General features: G+C 33.3%; 4 protein-coding genes across 5 annotated transcripts; 2 read left to right on the forward strand and 2 right to left on the reverse strand.

Annotated features, from left to right (window-relative positions):
* LOC18600875 (cytochrome P450 724B1) lies at positions 446 to 3388 on the reverse strand. Its single transcript, XM_007031594.2, has 9 exons — positions 3143 to 3388; positions 2601 to 2925; positions 2365 to 2517; positions 2022 to 2261; positions 1812 to 1898; positions 1659 to 1737; positions 1429 to 1535; positions 970 to 1088; positions 446 to 701 (listed from the first exon to the last, which is right to left on the reverse strand). The coding sequence occupies exons 1-9, from the start codon at positions 3343 to 3345 to the stop codon at positions 578 to 580; spliced, it is 1437 nt and encodes a 478-aa protein (XP_007031656.2). The 5' UTR covers positions 3346 to 3388; the 3' UTR covers positions 446 to 577.
* On the forward strand, positions 9747 to 11714 carry LOC18600876. The gene is made up of 6 exons (XM_007031595.2): positions 9747 to 10063; positions 10168 to 10314; positions 10413 to 10577; positions 10663 to 10716; positions 10819 to 10959; positions 11132 to 11714. The coding sequence occupies exons 1-6, from the start codon at positions 9914 to 9916 to the stop codon at positions 11531 to 11533; spliced, it is 1059 nt and encodes a 352-aa protein (XP_007031657.1). The 5' UTR covers positions 9747 to 9913; the 3' UTR covers positions 11534 to 11714.
* On the forward strand, positions 12069 to 13343 carry LOC18600877. Its single transcript, XM_018120028.1, has 2 exons — positions 12069 to 12759; positions 12863 to 13343. Exons 1-2 carry the CDS (start codon positions 12217 to 12219, stop codon positions 13223 to 13225), a joined length of 906 nt encoding a protein of 301 aa, XP_017975517.1. The 5' UTR covers positions 12069 to 12216; the 3' UTR covers positions 13226 to 13343.
* Positions 14452 to 19170, reverse strand: LOC18600879. 2 transcript variants are annotated; one of them, XM_007031598.2, is made up of 7 exons: positions 18963 to 19170; positions 17687 to 18032; positions 16272 to 16457; positions 15321 to 15413; positions 15108 to 15166; positions 14756 to 14906; positions 14452 to 14676 (listed from the first exon to the last, which is right to left on the reverse strand). In XM_007031598.2, exons 2-7 carry the CDS (start codon positions 18002 to 18004, stop codon positions 14581 to 14583), a joined length of 903 nt encoding a protein of 300 aa, XP_007031660.2. In that variant the 5' UTR covers positions 18005 to 18032; positions 18963 to 19170; the 3' UTR covers positions 14452 to 14580. The 2 variants fall into 2 exon arrangements, with proteins under 2 accessions (XP_007031660.2, XP_017975518.1); XM_018120029.1 differs by lacking the exon at positions 18963 to 19170 and having other exon boundaries at positions 17687 to 18945.

The raw sequence follows: 19781 nt of genomic DNA on the forward strand, positions 1-19781 counted from the left end.
AAAGATATTTGTTAAGAACCTTAAGGCTAATATTATTTATAAAAATATTTTTACATTAAATATAGATATTGAAAGATAATTTGATGATTTTTATATTTGAAATAAAAATTACAAATTAAAATATGATTTGACCATTGAATTTATTGAAAATTCGCATTTTCACAATCCAATTCTTATTCCTTGCAATGGGTACGGGAAATTAATATTTTGGTGCAATCCTTATCTTATTGGAGTAAGTTTTTCTTTATTACTGTTAAATTCACTTATCGTCACAATTCATATACGACATTTTCGAATTTTGATACTGTATTATTATTATTATTATTATTGTTGTTGCACTAGTTTAAGAGATTGATCCTCAACCTACATAAACACATGCATTTTCTTTGATTTTTAATTTCTTCAAAGAAATTTATCCATGACAACATCATGTACATAACTTGGCTGAGGCACCAATGGGAAACAAAGGCTTTCCATACCACTGAACTTTACACCTGAATTTACCATTCTTCCAATGGATATAAACAAATATTAATTTCATAAAAGAGTAGTATGTATCTTATTATTGTGTTTATACTCAAGTAGTACAATTAGGTTTCTTTTCCAGCATAGCTTCTACTGGCTCAATCTCCAAAAGCAAGCCTCTCCTGAACTCCACATAGGGGTAAGCAAGAGGGAAATCATCTGCCATTGTTTTCCACCTGGTGAAGAAAATATTGTCCATTAAGATACAAATCCCAAACCCAAAACAGTAGGGTGTAGACTAAAGTCTATGCTGCTGCCTAGCAAGGTTAAATAGAAAATTTTCAGATGACTTAAAGAAAACATGAAAGCTAATTATTGTGCTGGTTCCTGAGTGGGATGCAATGGCCTTTGCAGGATCAATTATCCCGACCATTTGACACATGTATAATTAATCAATGTATCCCATTATTATATGTAATGGGGACTTTGATGCTGAAATTTTACCTATAATTCAGGACAAGATGATGAAGGAAGAATGCAATCTCTACTTTAGCAAGCTCAGCCCCTGGACATAGCCGAGGACCACCACCAAATGGCATCACCTTTTTGCTTGTTGCTTTATCCTGTGCAAAATATGGCCCCGACCATTGGATTACAGAAGAGGAAGAAAAAACAAACAAAATAACATTGTTTTTGTGGGCTAATGCCGGCCTTTATATATATATATATATATATATATATATATACATGTGTGTGTGTGTGTCAAGCAAGGTATCATGGCTAGCTATTGCCTTGGTCTCTTTTTCATTCATTTCTTTTTGTCCTTTTTTCTATATATGACCCTTTCATCCTGTATTGAGCTGCTCAAGGAATGGATTTATTTGCTATACATGTAACATGCATGATAGCTAGCATGCATGTCGACATTCATTTGAGGAGCTTTTGAGACAAGGGGATACGTACAGTCCATCTCCAAGGATTAAACTCCAAAGGATTTTCATGAAGAGATGGATCAAAGTGAGCTGCTGTGAAGACAGGAAGAACCTTCCATCCCGAGGGAATGAAATATCCTGCAATGAATGACAAGATTCATCTTCAAAATGTGAGAATTAATACCGCTAGGAACCAAAACCCAATAGAAAACAGTAAAAATCAACATGAAAAGTAAACAAAAATGAAGAAAAAAAATGAACCTTTGAATTTGACATCTTGAAGAGCTATCCTGTGCACAAATTTGACCACATTCCCACACCTCATTGCTTCATAAACAACCTAGACACAAAAAACCATTAAGTTTCCTTTGATACCTTGTAGACAAAAATTGGTAATTCTTACTACTTTCTTACATTGCAGGTGAATTCCATTTTCTGGTAATCTTCCCAGCTCAAGGGTTCTCCATCCTCTTTGCTGTTCCTTATTGCATTATGTTCTTGCTGGTTATAATTGNTTTATTTTATTTTTAAAAAAAATTAAAACAAAAAAAGAAAAACTTTAGCAATTATTTATGCATGCATGGAGAGAGAGAGAGAGAGAGAGAGAGAGAGAGAGAGAGTTACCTTTAATTTTTCTATAGCATCTGGAGCATGGGCAAGAAAGTAGACAATCAAGGCCATCAGTGTTGCTGTTGTTTCATAGCCTCCAAGCAAAATGTCCAACACAATGCTAACTGTTTCTTCATCACTCAAACTACCTTTTGACAAAATTATATCCAAGAAATCTCCTTCTTCAAGCCCCAACTTCTCCTTTTTCCTTTCTTTTATAATCTCTCTAACAGTTGCCGAAAGCCTTGCTCTAGCCTGCAAAAGATAGTGAAAAAGGTAGCCATAGATGTTAGAATCAGAGAACTTGAAGCATAGCATAGCCTAAGTTCAGTTGCTGAAATTTTCTTTATGTCAGTACCTTCACCGCACTGGCGTAAGGTGTTCCAGGGATGTATACTGGCAAAGACACAAAACCTTTCATGTAAGTTAGAAAATCTTCCAGGATCTTGACGGCCAGTGGCTCCTCTGGTTCAATACTCAAGAGATGCTTCAACATAAGGTTGAGTGTGAACTGCATAGGAGAAAGCAAGATCAATGGTGGATTTGAACATGCATGAGGCTGAAACAAAAGATTCACAGTCTTCGATCTCCCACCTTTTTCACTTCTTTATAGAAGCCAATTTGTTTACAATTTTTCCATGAATTCATCATCGAGATTGACATCTTTTCGACACAATTAGCGAAGTTCGGCTTTGATTTAGAGGCACTGATGAAGCTGGCCCCAACATTTCGTAGCTTTTTGTGAACATCCCCAGAAACAATAAGCAAAGAGAACTTGCCAAGAATGCCATGCATGGCCTTGGGGTAACTGACCCGAAAAAACTTCTCTTCATTCTGAAGAACAAACCAGTTAAGCTCATGGTCGCAGGAAACTACTGTTGGGGAACCAAACAGATGAGATTTGAACACTCTTCCGTACCTGCCTTGCAGCAATGGAACATTTCGAGTGTTATTAATTAAATATTTGAAAGGCAGTTCAGCCAATCAGATATGAAACAAGACTATGATTAATTGTACAATAACTAGGCAAGGCTACTTAGCAGCCAAGAAATATAATACTTGAAGGTAAAAGACTCTCAAAAAATGAAAATGACAATGATGATAGTGATTCTTGCTTAACTATTCTCGTTACATACCTAGAGCAATGTTCTTGCAAGAAGTTTCCCATGGAGTTTGATCTGTGAGGCTTAAGGAAACCAAGAGTCTCCCCACACAAAGGCCACCCCATACTCCCATGGGGCAAGTTTGCAGGCTCTTGTTTTGCAAAAACTTGTAGAAGGAAATGGAGTCCTAGCCCTAGCAAGAGAGATAACAAGAGGAGGGGGAAGAGACCAACCATTTTTGCTTGATATGATCCCTTGCAACAATTTTCCTTTTATACAATTTTGTCTGTCTCCCTAAGGGCCGGATTTATGTGTTTAAACCAAATCCACCAGGATTCTTTGTTGTAGTTATGAAATCTGAAAAAGGCAAATAGTTAAAGCTTTGGATCGTGATCTGGATTTATTTCCTTTTAAATTAATTATATGGCAAGTAATTTGACAAATTGATACAAAAGAAAACATGCATGTCGGAGATAATACAGATATGTGGCAAATTGGTATAATGGTAATTGTGGCTGTTTAATTTTTAATGCAAAATTAACTTTGGTTTTAATCTAATAATATATTCGTTGCAAGTAATAAGAATGTTTTTACATCTTTTTACTAGAAAAAGGAAAATGACATTATTAGATTATGTATGCATCTCAGTACCTTGCAAGATGTCAGGATCTTAGCGTGGAATCATGTGCATCCCACATTAAAGAGATATGCTTCCAACGGTAGAGTTATAAATCCCACATTGAAAGGAAATTCTTAAAGAGAAGTCAAGGGAGGATGTCTCATGAATCTCATATTGACTGTGTATTAGAGTGATATTGGATATTTAAAGATTCATACCACTTTTAACTTGTAAAGTGCTTTTTATGAAAAAAAATTATGAAGCCAGCAAGTTAAAGTAGGCAATACTTTACAAAGACAAAATTATGAGGCTAGCGAATTAAATTAGACAATACTTCACAGAGTTAGTGTGAACCCTAACATAGGGCCTAACAAATTGCATATGAGATTTTGATTATATGACACAATTTAGACTTAATTTTAATAGCTTAAGAAATAGATAAAACTTAAAGTATATATCCTTTATTTAAAGAGTTGAATTTGAATCTCTCATGTTTCTACATGTTCATCCATGTTACCTTAAGTCAACAAAAAAATATTAAAATGATATAATATGTAGATATATATTGTATCATTATCCTTAGATATTAGTAGTAATTGAAATAAAAATTAAAGGGCACTGAGGCTCACCTAACCCCTCTCCTCCCCTACACCCATAAAGTCTAAAACTATAATTTACTTCCAAAATGGCAAACATTCTTCCAAGGGCATAGATGCGACCAAATTCTCCATTGTAACCAGGCCCTCCAATACCTAAAGACCCTTTATTTTTTTTGTCCAACCTATATGAACACTAGACCCAGGAGTAGTGAAAGTATTGGACAAGTATAAAAATGGAACCAGGGTTCCCTAAAGGAAGAGCAAAGAGGGTCCATTTGGTTGGTGGGTTTCAACCCTTTATGCAAGCTTAAAGAGAACAAAACTTTCAAAACCTTTTGATTGGGTTTTCTCTTTTGGTGCTCTAAACGGTGTTTGATAGGGATGTTTGCACCAGACATCCGACCAAAAACACTTGCTACTGTTCAACTCTCTTTGCCTCAATTCAGAACACATTTCTAGGCTTTTTGCAGCTATGAGTTCCCCCATTGGATATGCGTACGGACCCCTGGTGGAGGCAAAACCCGAATAAAAGAGGAGAGCTTGGTTTTAATTTTATTCTGTTATCATCAGATGTGCATGGTGCACGTGCAATGGATCATGGTCCCATTTCACTATCAAATGGTTGGCATCTAGAAGAACTAATTAGCTGGATATCATTCATTTTTCAATTGTCATGATTGCAATGCCTCTTTTGGCTTTTCCTTTTATACATACATACATACATACATATATATATATATATATATATATATATATATATATTTACAACAAGTAAAATATATCTTGACCTTGGAAACCTTCATAACTTGAGCCATATGTCTTTGATGTTTTTGTTTTATATATTGCTGTTCAGACCTTGGCAAGCTCTCGGGAGTGTTATTCGATCTGGCACTTGATTCCTGTCGGGGTTGTCTTTGTTCCATTGTTGGTCCTTTGGTCATGGTTCTGGCATATCCCACTATGTTTGGAAACTTTGTCCTTAATTGCTCTAGATTACAATAAAAATTTGTCTTGCCTGTGAAAAAGAATGGTACTTTTTTATCATTCAAGATTGGCTTAGGAGGCGTGCTCATTTCAAATGAAGTCATGAAAACTACCTGGCCCATGCATTGCACATGGTATCAACTATCTACTAATTTTACATATAAAATACACACTAGATTACCTCAATTGTCTTGTGATCATGTCAACTCATCGATCATATATTACGTGAGTAAAAAAACCACTTAATGTCGAGTCTAACGACGATTAAATTTCCGTTAAAGTTAAGAAATTGTTTAAAACTAAATCAAAATTTAAAAATTCATTTGAATATAATAAAAAGTGAAAAATTAATTTAATTCAAAAAGAGTTGTTTTAGAGTTTAAACCTTAGATTTAAAAATAATTTGCTGCACCCAAAGTTCATTATTTATAACTAATTAATTTCTCAGCCTTTTGACAATTGAGGCAGCAAAGTCTTGGTAATGAAAATTCAGTGAGGCTTAAGGCGCAAGTTGTTTGCCTTAAATTATCATCATTCACTCACTGAATGACAGGGTGGTTCTCCTCTTTTCCTCATTATATAATTAATAATCTTACTATTACTTTTTCATTTTAGCTTCAAGAATTAAGTTGTATATATGGCATTAAAATCTCTCACCACCTGTCATTAAAAGGCTTGAGAAGGTATGCGTACACTAGAAAGTAGAAATCCATGATATTGTATTGAATGAGAGGGCAAAAAGTAGCAAGCAATCCCAATCATGGTAGCTCCCTACTCCACTTTTGTTTTTCCTCCATTTTCAATCTGATCCATTGTTTCCCTGTCTACCCCACCAATGCATGCTTCATCCCTCGTGTAAATAGATGCATATGCAAAGAGTGTAGTTGTGAGTACAAATGTGGTCTCTTGGTAGCCCTTATTCTTCTTTAGAAGAGGAAAATTTAGTTCTTCCATGTGTTAGGCCTTAATTAAGACTGCCTGATCATTCATTAGGTCGACCATGGGATTGAATCTTTTCTCTTTGTCTGAAGAAAGGTGAGGGAGACCCCCTTTCTCTCCGGGAATGGGTGGGGAGCAACAATCATTTTGAGACATTTTTTCTTTTCACAAAACATCATCTCACATGATGCCTTTTTATGAGACCTCATTGCACGTTTGGTGCAGCCCAAATCATGATTTGTTCTTGTCTTCTCTTGCCACTTTGAAGTTGAGTTTTCCATCTCTTCTAGCAAAAGATTGTTTGATTTATAAGCTACACCCTTTTTTCCCCACTTTTCAAAGAACCTTTTTTTGAATTTGAATACATCGAATCTCATAAGGTTTTTGGTTCAAAATAGTCGGCAGCATTTAACTCATTTGAAAGGGTTTTAAATGCTTTAATCTCAAGTCTTAATTGCTCCCGTGGTTTCTAGGGATGTCAACGGGTACTCCATTATAGGGTACCCGCGGGTACCCTACCCGGTTACACCGGGTTAGAGTACTCTATAAAAGGGTTCGAGTAGTGATTTTACTACCCCAATTGGATTCGAGTAGGGTTCGAGTACCACCCCTTGGATACCCGTTACCTGAACTCGATTATTATTTATGAACATTTTTATTATTATTTTAATAATTAAATTAAAAATTTACAATTTCTATAAACTTTACAAGCAATTTTTTTTGTTAAAAACTAACAAATATATGAAAAGTATGATTACTCTAATTATTAATATGATGACATTAATATATTTTAAATTAAAAAAATTATTAGATTGTTAATTATGTTTAAATNCAAATATATGAAAAGTATGGTTACTCTAATTATTAATATGATGACATTAATATATTAAACTAAAAAATTATTAGATTGTTAATTTGAATATTATATCATATTATAAAGGAATATAATTACTATTATATATATATACTTTTAATATACATATATTTGCTTTCTATTTTGTGTTAACATTACAAAAATTATGACTTATAAAATTATTAATTATAATATATATATCATTATTTATATAATATTATAATATATATACTTAAAGAAAGCTTTTGAGATTAGAATAGTTTTGGAACCTAAATGTTTTTTTTTAATTTCATGAAATTAAGAACAAATCTTTATAATTAATTAAATTAATTCATGAAACTATTATTATTAATTAACTAGTAATATCTTTTAATATATATAGTTTATATATTGTGTTAATTTATAAGAAATATAATTACTATTTTATATATTAAAATATTTTTTATATATGCGTGTGTGTATATATATGTACTTTAAATATAAATATATTTACTTTTTATTTTGTATTAACATTACAAAAATTATAACTAATAAAATTATTAATTACAGTATATATACATTTGTTTATATAAACTTATAACATATAAATATAAAGAGGAGTTATCATATTAGAAAAGTTAATTGGATAATTGGGTACCAATGAAGAAAATTTTAATAATGTTTTTATTTAATTGGATATTTAAACAGGGTTAAGGTAATTATAGGGTAGTAGGAATGTATTAGGGTTAGGGTTAGGGTTAGGGTAGTAATTTTTAAATGATTCGGATAGTTAATCGGGTTAGGGTAGTTAATTTTTAATAGGGTTAGAGTTCGGGTACCTCGAAATTATAGTGTACCCGACCCGTTGCCATCCCTAGTGGTTTCATCACCTTAAAGTGCGTTTGATGCTTTACAATATAACGTGATTACAAGAAATAATGGTAAATCAATATTTTTTACTTCGCCAAGCAAGTGATAAAAGTAACATTACGTACCCTGATTTTTTATGGTAAGGTGATTTTCTCTACTAGGCTTAATGGAATGTTACATTATATTGATTTTTTTTTCTCTTGCCAAACATTGTAAAGTAATTTTAGATATAATATCTAAAAAAAACTCTTAAATTATTTAGAAAAATTCAATAAATCCTTATTCTTTTATTACCTTCAATCAAACCTTTGTATTTCTATTTTGAATTAAATAAGTTTTTATATTTTTAAGATAAGCCAAATACATCCTTACAACTAATTGTTGACTTAATCAAAATGTCACTTGTTATTCTATGTCATCTGACGTTGACATAGTATGTTGATATGTTATAATTATTGATGACGTAACATGTTAATGTGACATGATAGCATGACTATGAAATATTTTTCATCCTCCACATCAGTGCTATGTAATGAGTATAAAACAATAAGTAACTTTTTTGACTAATGATAATTAGTCAATTATTATTTATAAGAGTTTATTTGACTCAAAATAAAAGATAGAAGCTTAATTAAATATAATAAAAGAATAAGAATTTATTTAAATTTTTTTAAATAGTTTAGAAATTTTTTTGATCATTATGTCATAATTTTACCACTCACATTACCTCGTACCAAATGTCTCCTAAAAGCAAAATGGGTTTTCTCTTTCTTTTAACTTAAGCAATAGCTTAATAGTAATAATAGCATAGAACTAATTTTTTTGTAAAATCATTCGGAATTCAAACACCCTTTTATCCAACTCAAGCATTAAAAGCAGAGAAAAAGACTGTGCTGCAACTCCAAAAAAAAAAAGAGTTTTGATTGTTGTTCTCTCAAATCAATTAATTATCAAACTAGGGGCCTTTATGACTTGAGCCCATTAGTGGGGCTGGTAAATGATCATAAAAAAGCCCAATATGGGGCCCATTATGACCCAAGTTCTGTGGGCTTCAAATGGATGTCTGGAAGTGTTTACACCCACAAATCACCAAGCTTTTCTGTAATCATCTGAATGTGTTTCGCATGGAAAGTCCAACTCAGGAAAACATGGAACAAGTTTCAGATTCCTGAAAACATATGCTCGCTATCCACGCAAAAGAATATGTAAACCAATCTTCTTCACTTCATTGAATATAACTACAGGAAATATTTATATGGACAGGAAGCTTCAGGTCCCGTGACAGAGCTCAAAACAGGGAAACAAAATGATCCTGAAAGAGGAGCAGAAAGTTTCTATTGCGGAGAAATAATGGAAAGAGCAGTTGCCAGGGAGAGGCAAACCATTTTGAGAATACACGAGACATGCATTAGGAGCTCTTCGTCCTTGTAATCAGCAGCAGCAGCAGCCTGCAGGCAACCATAAGAGGAAATGGGTCATAAGGAAGGAGCCTTCCAAAGCCTGAAAGCTATGGTAGTAGCCTGGAAAAGTTTGTAGAGTTCTGCCGATTTGCAACCACATATTTCATTTGGGAATGGCATTGATAAGTGGCTGCTAAATCATCAATTGACTTCCCCAATCTGTCGTTCCTCTGCTATAACTACATGAACGATTATTGAACTTTCCACCCCTTTGCCATGAAATGTGTCTTTCTTCAGAAAAAGCATTAAATGTCCTCCCAGTCAAACTCCTATTAATTAAGCTCCCCTTGCATTTCACAAACAAACAATTAGCGTATTAATTAAGACTTCTCTCTCTCTCTGACATTTGATTCTATCTGTGACTTAACCTTTGATTAGATAGGCAAATCTATCAAAGCTTGTTGCTAATTAATACTGCTACTACACACTCTCAAGCAAAGTCCGTCCACATTGACCGAGTTCCCAGAGCAGGATTGTCGACAACCATTCTCATTCACTGTTATGGCCTCGTACTTGTTGCTAGTAATTCTCATACATTCTTCACCATTTCTTTCACAAGCCAAACAAAACGGCATCGATTCCTTCAAATGTGTGAATATATACCAACAACCAGCTTTCAGTCATCGGAAACTTAGACATCACAAACTTCAGGTACTTGCTTCTGCCTCCGAGCCTTGTTTATTATTACTGGGTAATATTGCCTGAAGTGCTAGCTTCAAGCAAATTACTAACACATTTGATATTTATGTTATTAGACGAAGCCAAATATACCTCAGTTCCCAGGAGCTACATTTTCAAGATCAGATGTCAACAACGACCATGGCTGCCCCAAAGGGACAGTACCCATTCATGCTAACCCTTCAATTCACCCACAAAATGACATTAACAGTGGAGTAAAATATGTGCGTTATTGATTTCAATTAAATCTTATCTACTCCCCAACTGATATGATTAAAAACTTTTCATTGGCTGACTGAAATCCATTGCCCAAACTCTTCAGTTTGCAACAATTTCGACACCTCCAGGTGAGAAGACATATCGTGGAGGTGCAGCAATTATGGGAGTATTCAATCCTGTGGTAAAGCAGATGCAATCCAGTAGGGCTAATGTGTGGGTACAAAATGGTCCTACATCTGATTTAAACAGCATTGAAGCTGGCTGGGCGGTAAAGCCTCTCTCATACACAAGATTTGCAGATTAATACTCTTACTTGCTAATGTTTATAATTATATCTTCAATGTTAATCACAGGTGCATCCAAATTTATATGGTGACAATTATACAAGACTTACTGCATATTGGACAGTAAGAATCTGAGTACTCCTTTTCCCTTCTTTTTTCCTTATTTGTAACCACAGCTGATGGAAATAACCTTGATCTAAATGAATTGAGTTGTAAATTTTACAGGCTGATGATTTTCGGACAACCGGCTGTTACAATTTACTGTGTCCAGGTTTTGTGCAAATAGATACTTCTGTATTCCTGGGTCAAGCTTATCTGATTAATCTAGATCACCCAATGATGATTGAACAAATTGGAATTTTTCAGGTAATGCTCAATGTTCTTTCCTCTTGAATTTTGATACATGGTAGAATACTGAACGAATAAGTATTGGAAGCCATCTTTCTGCCAGAAGTCTAGTTAGCATTAGAGTTCAGATTCATCAAACTGGTATGCTTACTACTTAAAACTGAATCAAGAGTCTTTGTTTCTGGTGTAGGATAATGTGACTGGTAACTGGTGGTTAGTGACTCAAATGAACTACTTAATCATACCTGTGGGATATTGGCCAAAGAAGATTTTTACTTATTTAACTCTGGGGGCAGACGTTGTTAAATATGGTGGGACAACAAGTACTTACTTGCAGCAACTGGATAGGCCGCCAATGGGGAGTGGGAAGTATCCTGGCGATCTGGGGTGGGTGTTCGGTTTCTTTACGAGGATTCGATATGTGAATGATAGCTACAATCTGATTGATGCTGACCATAGAAAGATGAACAAGGTTTTGGATTCTGTTTGTTATGGTTTGATGTATTTTACTGCTGGAGGTGCCATGAAAGAAGCCATGAAGTTTGGGGGACCAGGTGGAACGCCTGACAGATGTAAACAGTTGCCTCCATAACGAAGGAATTAAGAGAGCTGCAACTCTCGAGTAATAACCTCTGCTATGTACTAATTCATATTACAATGAACAAGCTTGGTACGTACAGTAAAAGATGCGAATGTCCTCAAGGATAGCCCTTTTGCAATCAATGTGTATATGTACCATCCTTATGAAACCAAGCATCGGATTTGATTTTCGTTTCTCCACGTAAAAAAATATAGTTATATTTGTTGATTATAAAATAATTTATTAATCTTACGGATTAAGTAAGTTGAAATTTCACAAAAACTTCGTATCAAAATTGAATCAACATCAATGAACATTATTTAAGATATTACTCTCAATTGCCTTTACGGATCAACATTTATTAATTAGTGCAACTTGCTAGTAGATCTACATTATTACAAATTAAGAACTTTACAAAAAGTCACATGAAACATATTTGGTTGATGCAAATTGTGACGCTATTAATAGAATTTGATAATAATATAATTTATTTAATTCATTATCAAATATGGGCCTCTATGACATTGAACCCATCATATAAAAGCCCAACATGAGCAATTTTGACACAAGTTTTGTGGGCCCCTAATGTTTATCTGCAAGTGTTTACAGCCACAAACCTCCAAGCTTTTCTGCAATCATATGAATCTGTTTCTCACGGAAAGTCCCCCTCAGGAAAAATTGGAACAGTTAAACATATGCTCCCTATTCACGCAAAACCCAAGCCATGGCACCCCTCCATTGCAGCAAATCCACAAACTTCCTCTCCTCTTCGGTTCAAAACCAGGCTTCTTCCACTTAAAATTTCTAGCACTTTGAATGAAAACGAGGAAGCAAACCATTACAAAGCAGGTAGAATCAAACGCCTGGTGCTTACCAATGAAGGCAGAACCAAACTCAACACGTTTCCTGACAGGGAATTCTATGCTTTTCCGCGCTTCGTGACTCATGTTGATGATGGCTTCATTGCCACATTGACAGATTTGTATAGGGAGCGATTAAGGCCTGGCTCGGAGATTCTTGATATCATGAGCTCATGGATTAGTCATCTGCCAAAGGAAGTTGTGTACAAAAGAGTGGTTGGACATGGACTTAATGCTCAGGAGCTTGCCAAGAACCCTAGGCTGGATTACTTCTTTGTCAAGGATCTAAACCAGGATCAAAAACTTGAGATGGCAGATGGAAGTTTCGACGCCGTGCTATGCACTGTTAGTGTACAGTACCTTCAGCAACCTGAGAAGGTGAGCTGATGTTATTTTGTTTATCAGAACATGAAGTTTATATAGGAATCAATGAAAGGGGTCTGAAGTCTGAACTGACCAAGTTCATGATTACTCGTTCTAGGTATTTGCAGAAGTTTTTCGGGTGCTTAGGCCAGGAGGGGTATTCATTGTAAGCTTTAGCAATAGACTATTTTATGAGAAAGCCATCAGTGCCTGGAGAGATGGAACTGCATATGGTCGTGTACAACTGATTCTGCAGTATTTCCAGTGCATCGAAGGATTTACGCAGCCAGAAGTGATCCGAAAATTACCAACTGCTGCTAATGCTCAAGATGACAAATCACCATTCAGTTGGTTCATGAAGTGGCTCGGATTGTTTTCTGGTTCAGACCCTTTTTATGCCGTCATAGCTTACAAGAACTTCAAACCTGTATATGAATGTGATGAAATTCTTCATTCAGCTAGATTGTGTGACTCAAGATGAATCTAAAGAAACCAAGAAAAAAGCTAGAAAAAAAACGAGAGAGAAAACCATGTGTATTTGTAACTCTAAACTGTTATATCTCTCGACTAATGAATCCTTTACTGAAATTCAGTATTTATACATGTCCCCAATGACAATGGTTAACTGCTAACTACAGTTAATATCATTAACTATAATTTAATTAAATTAAGGTATGACCTCTTTACACTCCCCCTCAAGATGTTTATATATGTTTAAAATACACATCTTGCTAAGCAAAAACTGAAAATCCCCAGGTAATAATGCCTTCGCAAAGAAGTCTGCTAGCTGCATCTTCGTCGGCACATATTTCGGTTGAATCAAACTAGCAATCACCTTTTTTCTAACAAAGTGACTGTCCACTTCAATACACTTGGTTCTCTCGTGGAAAACATGATCTTTGCATATGCTCAATGCTAACTGATTATCACAAACATCTCCACAGCACCTACATGTTCAAAGCCAAAGTCTTTAGCAAGAATAGAAGCCAAATGACTTCACTGCTAGTAGTAGGGATAGCTCTGTATTTAGCTTTTATTGAACTCTTGGCCACAACAGTTTACTTCTTGGATTTCCAATTCACTAAAGAGTTACCAAGAAAGATTACAAACCATGTTACTGGCTTCCTTGTTGTAAGGCATCCTACCCAATCACTGTCACAATATGCCTTTATCTACATTAGTTGCAGATAAGAGAAGTATGCCAAGTCCCGGTAAATACTTCAAAATTCTGTAAGTAGCTTGTAGATATAGGCTTCTCCAGGAACTAAGATAAAATTTGTACTACACATACAATGTTCGGCCTAGTAAATGTCTAATATGGTAGTTTTCCTACCAATTGTTTATATATCAAACTATTTTCCAGCAAATCAGAATTTTTAGCATTGGATATTTTGTGATTGTAATCAATTGGTGTAAATGTAGGCTTTGCTGCTAGTAGATCATGTTTTCCAATTAAATCCAAAGCATATTTCCTTTGACACAATAGAATCCCTTTGTGTGATCTAGTAATTTCTATCCCAAGAAAATATTTTGGCTTTCCAAGATCCTTCAACTTAAAATTAGATCTCAAAAACTATTTTGAAATGTTTATTAATGGTTGTGATTGCATCAACAAAGACGATTGAAATTTCGCACGAAGTACGGCATTATAGGCTTCATTTAGGGTTGGGAATGACTTCAATAACAAAATCTATGACCTTAGTTATGAGTATGAACTATTCAATCCATTTAGAAATCAAAAAACATGATCCATTGATACAAATAAGTAAATTTCTTATAATAGTTCTATTTACATCTGTCACAATCACAATAAGGTAAAGGTCTATAATTATGTAATTATGTTCGGGTTGTACTACACTGTGAATGTGCAAGCATTTTGGCTTTCTCAACTGCTTCTACATGGTAATATAATCTCCATAGTGTTACATTTTTCTGCAAGACATAGTCCTGGAACAGATTAGACATTCTCAAATAACTCAAAAAACCATATACCTTACAGCTATTTCTTTACCTCTTGTTCCAAATCAACAAAAATTTCTTCACCACGAGATTTTCCAGCTGGCCTACCACGTTGGATAATATCAACAACACGGACAAGATTTTCCTGAGGCAGCTTCTGAATCAACTTTTGCAGCTGCTGCTTCTCAATAAGTGTCATGGGCCTGTAGAATGAAGCTACACTGATGGAGGTCAGGTGAAACAAGGCAGCACTATAATATCCCATTTAAAAAAACTTTTCTGCTGAGATATTTAATGCATATTTGAAAGGTAAAATTCATAATAGGAGCCTATTACCCTGTTGCTAAATAACATTATGTCTAGAGCACACTCAAGCTATAAATTCCTTGGGAAGAAAAACATACCTACACTTGGACATTATAGTATCTAAAGTTTCTTCAAGCTTCTGCTCCATATGCAATAGCTGGAAATATGAAAAAAGAAGATACCACCTTAGTTCAGCTATAAACAATAATTTACGATATTATTAGACATATAATTTTCCATAGAGGCAAAGATGAAATAGAAGAGTATGAAATTGCTATATATTATAAAAAATGACAATTTCCGAAAATCACCGTTGAGGATAGTTCATCAGAATATTTTTTCATTGTTTGCTCTACCAGCAAAGGGTTATCGTTCTCTAGAAGGAACCGCAAGTCATCTTCCACCTAGAAAGAATGAGAAAGTAAAACGAAAACCACATTTTTAATAAGTTACTAATAATGATGCCTGATTTTGTAAAGCACACGCTCAAAGTGCCTCTGCTGATTCAAATAACACATGCATACATCAATATAGATACATGAACATCAATAATATGTGCAAATGGGTGCAGAAATTAATCGATGCTACATATAAATGAAATGCCACCAATGTTCTATAGCCAACAACCTAATTATAAATGTTAGATAGCAAAAGCACTTTCATGTCTCCAACCTGTCCAGTTTCAGTATACATGTTATATAATCTAATATGCTACTTCAAGAAAATGCATGTGCTCATTTTCTTTTATCATGCAAGAAATATACAAAGGTAAATCGATACCAAGATTCAACAATGATGATGAAGAGTAAAGGCATAATATTTAAAAAAATTTTTAAATCATTTAAGAAAATTCAAATAAACTTTTTTTCTTTTATTACGTTAAATCAAACCTCTATATTTTTATTACTTTTATTTAGAATCAAATAAACACTTACGACTAATGATTGACTTGATTAAAATATCATATATCATTTTTATACAACGTGAGACTGACGTGATATGTTAACATGTCATAATGGATGATGAATCGTAACATGTTGATGTGCTTTTTTTTGCCCTCCACATCACCATCACATTGGCCTAAAATGACTAATGATATTTTGATTAATAACAATTAATCAACCATTAATCATAAAAATTTATTTAATTCAAAATAAAAACACAGAAACTTAATTAAACGTAATAAAAAAATAAAAATTTACTTGAATTTTCTTGATAACTTAAGAGTTTTTTTGAGCATTATATCAAGAGTAAAATATAACCTCTACGCAAGATTCAGATTTTATAGGACAAGAATTTGCAGTGATGCTAGCCGATGAGCAAGAAGATGACATCTTAGGTTTCTTGCTTGCAATTTTGGCTACATTATCATTTGATGCTGCCACCAATGAATTGTTGCTTTTGAGCTTATACCGTAACTGAGACATGGCCACAACAGGATCTAACATCTGCAATAATCACATTATTAAGTTGTTACAATGTTTTTTTGGCCACAACAGGATGTAACATCTACAATAATCACATTTTTAAGTTGTTATATTCACATAATACTCAAAAAAGCCTTTAAATTATTTAAAAAAATTCAAATAAGTCCTTATTTTCTATTGTGTCACTGTATTTTTATTTTAGATCAAATAAACTTTTATAACTAATAGTTAACTCATTGCAATTAGTCAAAATATTACTTGTCATTTTATACTTATGTGCTCCTTATATAACATTAATGTGGAAGGTGAAAAATATCACATGATCATATCATCATACCACATTATCATCTATTATGACATGTCAACATGTCACGTCGGTACCATGTGATATAAAATGACAAGTGACATTATAACAAAGTCAACTATTAGTTATAAAAACTTATTTGGCTCAAAATAAAAGTATAAGAACTTGATTGATTTTTCTTGAATAGTTTAAGAGTTTTAGATATTATGCCAATTTTTTTTTTCATATAAAAGATGGGAACTAAAAACAAATCTACATGAGTGCATCATTGTTCATTTACTAGTTAAAGGAAATATAAAGAAAGTAACATAAAGAGGCAATTCAAGTAATCAAAAAAGAAAGGCACCATTGAGGCTGCAAGCCATAAGCTGCCACAAGGTGATAAGTGCCAAAAAGGGGATCATGTAAGTGATATTACATATGAACATGTTTGTACAATAAATTTAAAATAGCATACTGAATGCCAACAATTCATACCAACAATAATAATACTGTTTCCATAACCTGCTATCAGGAAAAAAATACCACAGTGGTTCAGCCTTAGAACAACTAAAAAGGGAGGGGAAAAAAAGAAAAACGAGAGAACGATGGAACCTAAGATTCCTCCTATGACTCTATTCAATATTGGAGCCTAAGTTGATCACTAGAAACAAAATTAGCGCTTGAAAGAAGTACTACATACAATTATGAAAGCGATATAGTGCATGAGTACACAAGCATAAGGGCAATAAGACTTCCAATTTTATTTTATGGATGGTTTCAATATGTCTTAGGAGTGACTACAACTAAAGAAATAGCATATTGTACTCTATACTGACTCTAGAAGTTTTGTGAGTACAAGAACCATAAACATTCCTAATAAATCAAATTCTAGAAATCTTCAACAGTTGGAACCATTACTTATGTATCATCAAAAAAGAGAGTAGAAAGGAGTGAGAATCTATACCTCATCAATTTCCATTGAAAGATCATTCACACTCTGCCTAAGTAATGCCTTCAATTTTCCATTTTTGAAATCTGAAAACCCAGCACCTATGCTGTGTTCAAATAATGAACTAGCATCTTGATGGCTACAGTCCATAGCCTCTTTTCCATTGACCATCCCATATTTGCCTTGGGACAACTCAGATGCATTGGAAGTGGACAGGGTACTCTCATTTTGAGACAAAAGATCAGCTATTTCACGAGCATAGAAGCCAAAGAAATCTGGTCCAGCTTTAAATTGCTTGACCGATCCAAATGAATCTGTATATGCCTCTGACATGACAGATAGACTACAGCTCTAGATACAACTATATTTCATTACAACGATGCCACCAAATCAGTTTAGATTAACAACTAAAGCATAATAGGACGAAGCACCATCATATATAATAGTTCTACTTGCTTAAAGCAAACATTAATGAAAAAATTCTATTAACATGTACAAAATTTAAAACTACTAAGAAAACTACTCTAAACTTTTTCAAATCATTATTAATAGATATTAGTTTTAATAAATTCGCGAGTTTCCTTCATAGTATTGCATTGATTTCCAATCGAGGAATGTACCTGACCAGTCTCTATATCATTCCAAAATGTTCATTTATTCTCTCCACTCCAATTTCAATCAATTTAATCCATGTACTCTACGAAAGACATCATCAAACTAAAAATACGACACAAAGAATGTTATGCGCTAACACTAACATATAACCAATCGAAGAACACAGTTTTTTTTTTTTTCTTCTAAAAAAAGAAAAGCCACTTATCCTACTCCAGAAATTAAAATCAAAAAAGTTTTATCTTAGCTTATAAGTTATACATACAGCCCCTTCCTCCTAAAATCAACAGTTTGATATCTCATTAGGACAAAATTAAACTCAAGTGTTCAACCTCAATCAAGCTTCAAAATTAGACAATGGAAACTGATAATTCAAGGTGAATTATGAATAACCCATTAAAATTGGCAGAAAATATTCAAACCCATTAAAATTGGCAGAATCTATTCAAACCCATTATGAAAGTTTGAAAATTTCGACCCTCCATTGAGGAAAAAAAATAAATTTTGACACACATCGCTTTCAAAGAAATCATCAACAAAAAGAACAAATTAAAACAAAAAAAAAGACAAAATAATCCAATCAGCCAAAATATTCACGAACGAGCTTTTCCAGCAGAACAATTGAAATAAATCGAAGGAAACGAAACTTTAAAAGTTTTCAAAGCTGAAAAATACAAACCTTTTTCTTTATTTTACTTTAATGTAAAGACGAATGCTGCCCATCAAAGAAAGGGCTTTGTTCCAAATTTCTTAGCCATATATTTGGCCAGGAAGGTGATATTTGGCCGGACGAGAGGCTAGCGTTAAGGTTTAACCATTTAGGATAAGAAGAGGGAAAATTTAGGGGGTTCTAGTCACGATTCCCCGCCCTTGTAAAGATGAGACGTGGCAAGGTTAGTCCTCATTTATTTTTTATATAATGTTTAAATAAAATTTTAAATCACTTAAAAATTTTAAATAATTATTTATTTTTTTATTACTTTAAATCAAATTCTTATATTTTAATTTTGCATCAAATAAATACTTATAACTATTGATTGATTAATTGTTATTAATTAAAATTTTATTTGTTAATTTATATTCACATGATATTGATATAACGTTAATGTGGATGATACAAAATATTATATGACCACGTTATCATGCTAAATTAATATATTACGTTACCATTAATTATGATATGTCAACATAACACATCATTATCAATTATGATATATTAACATGCTACATCAACATTATTTAGCATAGAATCATAAATGATATTCTAATTAAGTCAATTATTAATTATAAAGGTTTATTTTACTTAAAATAAAAATATAAGGACTTATTTGATTTTAAATAAAAGTATAAAAGTTTGATTGAATGTAATAAGAGTATAATGGTTTATTTGAATTTTTTCAAATAGTTTAAGAGAATTTTTAAATATTATGCCTTCATTTTTTACATTTTTTATTTGACATAATCTAAATAAGCTCCAAAACTATACGAGAAAAATCAA

This window comes from Theobroma cacao, chromosome 4 (assembly GCF_000208745.1).
Source record: "Theobroma cacao cultivar B97-61/B2 chromosome 4, Criollo_cocoa_genome_V2, whole genome shotgun sequence".
NCBI classification, from domain to species: Eukaryota; Viridiplantae; Streptophyta; class Magnoliopsida; order Malvales; family Malvaceae; genus Theobroma; species Theobroma cacao.

What these genes read in the sequence shown, in the direction of transcription:
- LOC18600875 (XM_007031594.2), bottom strand. Translation starts at nt 3,345, where the DNA reads ATGGTTGGTCTCTTCCCCCTCCTCTTGTTATCTCTCTTGCTAGGGCTA. An exon ending in TCTATAAAGAAGTGAAAAAG is followed by an intron (nt 2,518 to 2,600) that starts GTGGGAGATCGA and finishes TCTCCTATGCAG; the next exon opens with TTCACACTCAACCTTATGTT. An exon ending in AAATGGAATTCACCTGCAAT is followed by an intron (nt 1,738 to 1,811) that starts GTAAGAAAGTAG and finishes TTTTGTGTCTAG; the next exon opens with GTTGTTTATGAAGCAATGAG.
- LOC18600876 (XM_007031595.2), top strand. Translation starts at nt 9,914, where the DNA reads ATGGCCTCGTACTTGTTGCTAGTAATTCTCATACATTCTTCACCATTT. An exon ending in GCATTGAAGCTGGCTGGGCG is followed by an intron (nt 10,578 to 10,662) that starts GTAAAGCCTCTC and finishes TGTTAATCACAG; the next exon opens with GTGCATCCAAATTTATATGG. An exon ending in AACAAATTGGAATTTTTCAG is followed by an intron (nt 10,960 to 11,131) that starts GTAATGCTCAAT and finishes TTTCTGGTGTAG; the next exon opens with GATAATGTGACTGGTAACTG.
- LOC18600877 (XM_018120028.1), top strand. Translation starts at nt 12,217, where the DNA reads ATGCTCCCTATTCACGCAAAACCCAAGCCATGGCACCCCTCCATTGCA. An exon ending in ACCTTCAGCAACCTGAGAAG is followed by an intron (nt 12,760 to 12,862) that starts GTGAGCTGATGT and finishes TACTCGTTCTAG; the next exon opens with GTATTTGCAGAAGTTTTTCG.
- LOC18600879 (XM_007031598.2), bottom strand. Translation starts at nt 18,004, where the DNA reads ATGTCAGAGGCATATACAGATTCATTTGGATCGGTCAAGCAATTTAAA. An exon ending in AATCTGAATCTTGCGTAGAG is followed by an intron (nt 15,414 to 16,271) that starts GTTATATTTTAC and finishes CATTCTTTCTAG; the next exon opens with GTGGAAGATGACTTGCGGTT. An exon ending in TTGTTGATTTGGAACAAGAG is followed by an intron (nt 14,677 to 14,755) that starts GTAAAGAAATAG and finishes TATGTCTTGCAG; the next exon opens with AAAAATGTAACACTATGGAG.